Genomic DNA, 8,288 nt, shown 5'->3' with positions numbered 1-8,288 from the left:
ACAAGTCTGCAGAACTTGCCTACGGCAGCAAGAACAGTGGCACCAAACCAGCCCCTTCCCCCTGCCTTTCCTGGCCCTTTCCTCTGCTCCAGCGCAGATGCTGGCTGCCCGGGGGATGGGCAGGGTGCACTGAGTCCTCCTCTGCCCCCTGGGACCTGGGATAGGACTCCAGTCTGGAGGGGGGTGTGGGAGGCAGAGCTCAGAATGGTGTTTGAGACTGGAGCTTTGAATGGAACTGGATGCGGCCCCAGCCCTTGTGGGGCGACACTGCTGTGGCCAAATTGTTCATGGGGCTGAGACTTGGGAGGAAAGAGGGTCCAACATGGCCCGCGCGGGTGGCAGGTAGAGGAGGCGCAAAACCCCTGTTTGTCCAACAAGCGTGTCTGTCCCTCCTGGAGAGCAGAAGTCTGGTCCTCCTCTGAGAACCCACGGGATGGGGCTCAGTCATTTAGGGCCACCGTCTGAGCCAGGGATGGGAATCTACCCATCCGGGAAGAGTGGCCCCCGCTTCACCAGCCCGGCACAGTGTTTAAGGAGATGGCAATGTGCAGCAACTGTGCCCAGCCCACCCTCCTGCCCGCTCTGTCCGCTTTCCCACCTGCTCTTGTCCCTGGGGAGGTGGTCCCCGTCTGGTCTCTCCATCTGCCCTTGGGGCTGAAGTCAGGCTGGACCCCTAGTGCCACACTGGACAAGACCTCAGCCGAGACCTCGGACCCTCCTCTCCCAGCCTCCGTGGCCAAAAGGGACACATCGTGAGGGCAGGATGCGGCCAGTGCGTTTGGAAACGTGAAAGCAAGTTTTAACGCTGGGAAGAGTTGACATGACACTCCTTTATTAAAACCTAAGGACATCTTTATAAAAACTACTGTATATAAAGACAAAAGCAGTGTAGCGCAGTGTAAAATACATTATTACTATTATTGTTATTACATTATTATTATCAGGAATATTGTTGGTTTTTGGTTTTCCCGGTTATCAGCTCTCAGGGAGACCCTGTGCCTGCTCACGGGAAGTCGGGGTGCGCGGGAGAGAGGGACCGCCCTAGCCCACCCTCACCTGTGTGCCCTAGCCTGGCGGACCCTGGGGTGGACGCACCAGCCAGGGGGGGTGGCGGTCCTGCCTTGTTGGGGTGACTGAGCCCTTCCCCTTCGGCACCCCACTTAGTTATTGCACCTGACCCAGACTGACGGCTTGCCCATCTGCATCCCACCAGCTTGAACATACAGAAGGGGAGAAACAGAAAGAACACACACGAGAACCCAGGCGGGGCTCCAAGAAGACATTCGCTCAGGTCACCAGTTTGGTCCCACTGGACGCCCGTGGTGGCGGCGCCATCTGCGACTTGCAACCATGTGCCCCAGTGATCCACGTCCCCCGCCCCACCCCCCGGCCTGTTTATCAACTTCCATCGGCTCCTGCACATTTTGAAGAGCGGTGTAGGGCAATCCACGGGACCTCACTGCACCAGCCCCGGGGGTGGCTGTTCCAATGTGGTCCATAGGAACGCTGTTCCTGGGGACCCAGAAACATTTGCTGACAGCATTGTGAATGGTACAGCTGGGGGGTGGGCCCTGCCGCAGTCCTGAATGTCACTCTGACAAGGGCAAACGCATCAGGGTTTTGATGTAAAGATAGGAGTTTTAGGGACAGTGTGACTAAGGGTCAGAGCAGCTCACTCACCAAGCCTCTCTTGAGCACCAACTATCTGGCAGGGTCTGGTACTGAGAACTTGAGGGGTAAGGACAATGCCACCTCCAGGGTCACTCTCACAGAGGGGCAAACTGTTTGCTTTGTGGATCTGGGCGCTCCTAAATGTTGGGGACAACTAATCACTTCTCGGGGGATCCCAGCCTCTCCCACGGACATGCGCATGTTCTCCGACATCTCCGTGTTCAGCAGGATCTGCTCCCAGGTGCGTGCTGGGTTCAGAGACGGACAAATATTCGTTGAACAGATGAAGGAATGCATGCATGAGCGAATGGATTTTCTAGAATCTTCTATCTCTCGCGCCTGATTGCTCAACGTCAACATCTATTTTTCAGGCCACGGACCCCAAGGTTGTATCCGTCCCCTTGACAGCCATGTGCGGCTGGGTGTGTTGCAAGGCAGGCTGGGAGCCTCGTGGGGCGTCGGTCGCACAGCAGGTGTGTGGTGTCCGTGTGCTGCAGGGTGAATGGCATCGCCCCAGTCTGGGCTCCGGGGCTGCAGGTGGCAGTGAGCCTGGTGTCACCACTCCCCGGGGGTTGGGGGGGTGCTGGCTGCCTCCCCGACCTTGAGTCGGTTTATAGGGAGCACCTAGACCCCATCTGATACTCACCAGGTCAGCGGTAAGGTCAAGAACCCCTGAAAGTCCCTTCTATGACTCCAACCTCAAGTTCCCATCGCAGACGACGGGGGCGGGGAGGCATAGCGGCTCCCTGCGGTGACAAGGCTGCCCCTCGCCGCGGACAGGAAGTGCCCCCAATGACATCACTGGGGGCTATCACGTGGATTTGGGTTGTTGAAGGATCGAGGAGACTCTAGTAAACACAGTGGTCGGGGGGTTCAGCTGAGCCAGCGGGCAGGGTCTGGGCTGGAGGAAAGGCAGAGGGTCAGGACACCGACCTGGAGCAGACGGCGGTCTGGGGGTCCGCGCGGGGGACGGTGCCAGGCACGGCCACGCCTACAGTGTCGCTGAGACTGAAATGACCTAGAGAGAGCTTCGGATGTGACGGGGAGCCTGGAAGTGTCTCTTGGCAGGAGCCTGGAAGTGTCTCTTACCCCACATCCCTCCCCGTGTCGTCCGATCCAGCCCCAGCCCGTCCCATGTCCTTCCGAGCCCTGGGGCCGTATTTCCCTGCTTGCTGTTCCGCACAACGAAGGGAAGGACCACCCACCCTCGCTAGCCGCTGGCCTGTTTTTCTCGGGTATCAGAGACCACAAGGGGGCCCGGATGCCCCCGCGTGTGTGCCCGCGTGTAGGCGTGTGTGGGCGCATGCGTGTTCCTGTACGTGTTTTCGACGAAGGCTGTTTCCTACCAGTCCGGGTCAGTGTCAGACGTGCCCCTGGAGCTGGCAGCTCCGGGCCCATCGGCAGGGGCGGGCCCCTCCCCGACTGAGGCTCAGGGTGACTTCGGAGGTTAAGGTGAGGGCCGAGGGCCTGGGTGTTGTTCTGAATCAGTTCCAAAACACACAGATCACACCATACACAAGCGAGAGGAAAAGCAGACGCCGCGTGTCCACGACACACCGTTCCCAGCGGGAAGAGGCCTTGCGAGCAGGAGTCACGACACAGACCGGCGTCGGGCCCAGATTCCCCGGGAAGGTACGTTGTCGTCTTCTTTCTCTGCTTTTTATTTCTCTTTTTGCACTAGGGTTATCGTTACGGTTACAAATGACGTGGGGATAGCCAGAAGCTCACAGTAGAAAGTAAACAGAGGCAGCTTGAAAGACTGGGTTTGGAAGTCACTAAGAACTCTAACTCTGAACATCTCTACTGGAACTTATCACTACCCTGTGTCTTATTCTCGGGGACACTACCGATTGGCGCAGTGGCCTGCCGCAGTAGGGGGCGGAGGGGGGCAGGTTTTTGCTGGGACGAGCCGGGCTCCTGTGGGGTTTTAAGGAGCCCTGGACATTGTGGGGGGACAGCCCTGTTCACACGTGCCTTCCCAGCAGCCATGCCCTCCACTCGGGGCGCTCGGGCCCTGCGCCCCATCTTACCCCTCAGCCACTCAGAGAGGCGGTGACTGTGGTTTCCTCCCTCCCACGTCCCCGGCTGTGATGTGTGCCGAGCTACAAGTGGGAAGCCTCCCATCCAACAGAATGTTCCATCCCAAGCCCTAAAGGGTTACCAGTCACTCCCGAAAAGACTATGAGAGGGGGCCAGAAGCCAGCTGTAATTTTCAGGGCTGCGGACCAGGTGGGTCCTAGCCCTGCCTGGTCTAGGTGAGAGCAGCCTCTGGCTCAGGCCCCCAGGCCGGGGAGGCAGCCAGCTCTTTCCCACCGAAGGAAGGAACTCTGTGTAAGCAGCTGCGTGAGCGTCGCCCAGGACCACAGGAGGCCAGAGATGCCAGCCCCTGAAGACCTGGTCTGACTCCTTCCTCTTACCGAGGGGGAAACTGAGGGCGGAGAAGGCACAGGCCTGGCCCGAGGTCACACTGCTCTGAGTGCAGAGCTGATGTCAGAATCTGGGTCTTGTACCCCCCCGAACCTCGGGTTCCCCTGATTCCCGAGGCTCTGCACATCTGATGCAAGTGAGAGTTGATCCCCCTGGGCCAGAGGGAGCTGAGCCCCTCTCCAGGGCTGCCCACAGCGTCCAGGCAAAGGAAGATGTGCCCATCCCTACTCAACACCTCAAATGAAGTTTTCCCTCTGCTGCTGCCAAACCATACACTTGGGCCCCCCTGTCTGGGGAGATGTGGGGAAACCACGGGTTTGCTCTGCCCCAGCCTGCCTTGTGAACTTTGGGCAGGTCACGGACCTACCTGAGTCTCAGATTCCTAGTCCACGAAATGGGGGAGAGTCCTTTCCTTATGGAGCTGGAAAATGCTTTATCAAAGGATGGGGTGTTGTGTCTGTACGCCTTGCAGAGAGCCTGGACTCCCTCCTCCTCAACCCCTCTGCCCTCCTGCCGGTTCCGCCATCCTGGATTTCTTTGGATCTTTTGAAAGCATCAAGCACGCTGCTGCCTGAGGGCCTTTGTGCTGGGATGCTCTCCCCCACCCCCCAACCCCATCTTTAATGCCCGTGGCTGGCTCTCGAACAGACTGTTCCGACTTGACTGTGGGCCCAGCACTCAGCGTCCATACTCACGATTCCCTTCTCGCCGGCCCTCCCTCCCCAGTTCGCCGACCAGCACCATGAGCATCACCCGCTCACCGGTGTGTCTGGAGGGCAGACAGCACGCGTGCAAGAGTCCGGCTGAGTGTGGACACGCCATCAGAGGGACACATGTTTGCTGAGCAGGGTCCACTGCGCTAAGAGCTGGGGGAGATCTGGAAACTCCCCCAGTGGAATGGGTGTGTCTACACTGGCCTTGTGGTCCTTGGGGATTTATGTGAAGGTTTCCCGGGCAGTGCCCTTCCGTGTGTGTGCCCTCAGCCAGTGGGGTGGGTGGTGGTTGGGACCTCTGGGGATGGATGTTAGAGGCGTCCAGGTTTATGCAGAAATCTAAAGTGGAATGGTTTCTGGAAACTTCCCTTGGTGCTTCCACAGCCCTCGTCACTGTGTTCAGCTCAGATCTGTGTATCTATCCCACCAGATGGTGGCCTCCCTTCAGAGCAGGGACCCGGCCTGCCTGACTCATGGCCAGTTCCCATCACTGCCCAGCCTGGGGTCTGACACACAGCAGGTGCTTAACAGAATGTGCTGTGTGGATGAAGGTTTCAGGGCAGTGATGGTGGAGATCTTGGGGCAACAGTCAGTCCACTGAGAGGCAAGTGGGGAGATGTCCCAGGGATTGTGCTGGGGTCCCCTGGGCTGGGGAGTGTGGACTTTGGGTTCCTACACCCCTAAGATCAAACAGAGTGGCTGGTCTCCTCTTGGCTCTGTGACCCTGGGCCCCTTCCCTGCTCAGAGCCATTTCTGCAGGGGGCTCACCACACCCCCCTCCCGGGCAGTGAGAGAGGGAGTGCATGGAGACACGCGCCCCCGTGCCTGTCCCGTGGATGGCCCAAGATGCCTCATCACCTATTATTACATTGTTAGGGGGGTAAATTCCATAAGAACAAACCCTCACTAACATGTTCAAATCCCCATGTCCTCTGAGACATAGCGGGACCATGCCTCATGCTTGGTGACTCCAGGGGGTTCACGGCTGCCCGCTACAGCAAGAAGTTTGAATGGGGACGCTGACCAGGGCCCCCACCACTGGTGACCTGTGCCCATTAGAGGACTCGTGGGGATTCCAATAGAAACCAACACGCAACCAAACAAAAAGAACACCCCGAATCATACCTCCAAACACACACTTATGCACACACACACACACACACACACACTCACATTCAGTATTCTGACACAGGCCCACAGGCCACAACTGGAGGGACTGGAGGCAAGGGGCCCACAGGTATGGTGCACAGGCCTAATCCCTGCAGCTTGAATTAGCCGGAACAGCTTTGTGCTGGTCATCCTGAGTCCACAATGGCGTCCCCTCTCAGAAGCCACCAGCCCAGAATGGGACTATTGCTTGCAGACAGGTGGCTCAAGACCCTGTCTTGAACCCCTGCCTTAGAACCCCTGGCCCCCACCCCTGAGTTTGCTCCTAGTCTTAGAAGTCCACGGAAGGGGGTTGTGGGCACAGGTGGCATTTCTTCCTCTGCCACCGCCGCAGCCACCTCGGCTCTCCCTGGGGTCTCTGTTGACGTTGGTCTCCTTGGAGGCTGTGCCAGGTGCTTCGGGTCTCACCTCCCCCATCCTGAGGCACGGCAAAAGGGTTTTCTGAGGAAGCAGAAGGAAACAAAATATCATACAGTGTCTCCTCCGTGGGGAATCACTGAGGACACTTCTCTCGGGACTCAGTGCCCAGAGAAGTTGGGTTTTCTCTGACTGCATGACTTCTGGATACAGAGAACTATTTGATGTTAAGACTGGAAGCAAGACAAGCAAGCCTGCCTCTACTATGGCTTCATTCAGCACCGGCACTCGTGGCCCATGTAATAAGACAAGAAAAAAAAGCATAGCATCTTAGGAGTGGAATAAAAGAACTTGAGTTACAATTAATGGCAGATAATATGCACAGAAAATCCAAGAGAATCAACAGGCTAATTCCTAGAACACAATGCAGATACAGTGATATGGTCTTCAATCCCTGAGATTAGCAGTTTAATGTATAAAACCAACAATATTCATCTGTCTCAACAGTTACCAGAGTGATTATGTGTCTTAGCTTGGGTCATCCCAGTTAACACCTGTTGTTCTGATATAATTTTTAATGTTGTTCCTCTTTCATGCCAATAAGTGTTTTGATTTGGATGATAAACTATATGGTCACCCTTGGTATTAAAAACTAGAAAATATTGGGGCACCTGGGTGGCTCAGTTGGTTAAGCATCAAACTTCAGTTCAGGTCATGATCTCACAGTGCTGGTGCCCACTCTCTCTGTCTCAGATAAATAAAATCTTTTTTAAAAACTCTCAAAAATATTAAGAGCAGATACAGACACCATTCATAATTATAATAAAAACCATTACAAATCTTGGAATCACATCACTGGATGTGACTGTATCCTACAAAGCCATGGAGAAGAAACCAGGATGCTCCTGGCACAGGAATGGACCAGGAGACCAATGGGCAGGGTCAGGAGGGTAAACACTGGCCCATGGGGCATGTACAGCTTTGACTGGCAGAGTCAAGATGGTGCTATGAATTCCCCGTCTCCTATCCAATTATCACGGCAACTGTCCAGTCACAAACACTTATCTTTCTAGGCATCCTTGCAGATGGGTGGTCCCATGACCTGTCCTGTGTAAGTGGAAGTCCTCAGGGAAAGGGACATGAATCCAGATAAGAGTACAAGAAGGAGGGACACTCACTAATGCAGGTAAAGTGGAAAGCAGGAAGACGCCTGGTTCTGGTGGGGGCCCCGATGCTCCCCTCCATATCAGTGCAGCTGGACTTCTGATTATAGCTCTTAACCAATAAACCATCTTCAACCAAGCTCCAGTGGATGTTGGGAGGAGGTGGGGGCACGGGAGAGTTGAGGGAGTGGCTCTGACAAAGCCCGCACAGCCCTTCTTTCCAGAGTAGCTGAGAGCCCAAGAAGCAGAGCCAGTCTCCCTGCTCTCCATCAGCAGAAACATGTGATGGGGTCAGGGTTGGGATGCCATAGAGCCTTCTCCGCGGCTTCCATGACAAAGCCAGGTCCAGGGATCCCCCACTAACTGCTTTATCTTCCTCCATAGCATCCAACTTATTCAGCACACCACAGATTTCACTGACTGTTCTAATTTATTGTTTGTTTCCCCCACCCAGAAAGTAAGCTACAAGAGGGCCACCGTGTCGGTGTGTCGTGTTCACATCTGTATTGCCAGGGTTTGGAACAGTAACATAGGCAGGTTCTGGAACATAGTTTCATGAATATTTGTTGAATGAATGAATGAACCAAGAATCTAAAACCCAGATGGACCATCTTTCAAGTTTAACATCCACAGAAACACTTTTTGAACCTATTTTTGGAATACAGTTTCTGGGAGTCCTTCTTACATAAATTACTAGAGGACACACTTGGGATAACCAAGGCCAAATGGGGTGAGTCTGGCAATGGTACCAACAGTGAGAATCAACTGAACTGTAGAACTGTCCGAAACA

At 55.3% G+C, this 8,288-nt stretch overlaps 1 protein-coding gene across 1 annotated transcript in view; it reads right to left on the bottom strand.

The window, feature by feature from the left end:
• Positions 1-947: 947 nt before the first annotated feature.
• SHISAL1 (shisa like 1) overlaps positions 948-8,288 on the bottom strand; it is a 73,623-nt gene continuing 66,282 nt past the window's right edge. The window contains exon 5 of the mRNA XM_059404570.1: positions 948-6,419. Within this exon, the coding sequence (XP_059260553.1) occupies position 6,419 (1 nt within the window). The 3' untranslated portion in view covers positions 948-6,418. The remainder of the gene's footprint in view (positions 6,420-8,288) is intronic.

Source organism: Mustela nigripes, chromosome 6, assembly GCF_022355385.1.
Source record: "Mustela nigripes isolate SB6536 chromosome 6, MUSNIG.SB6536, whole genome shotgun sequence".
Classification (NCBI taxonomy): domain Eukaryota; kingdom Metazoa; phylum Chordata; class Mammalia; order Carnivora; family Mustelidae; genus Mustela; species Mustela nigripes.
Note: the sequence above shows the minus strand (reverse complement) of the source record. Positions and strands in the feature narration are given on the sequence as shown.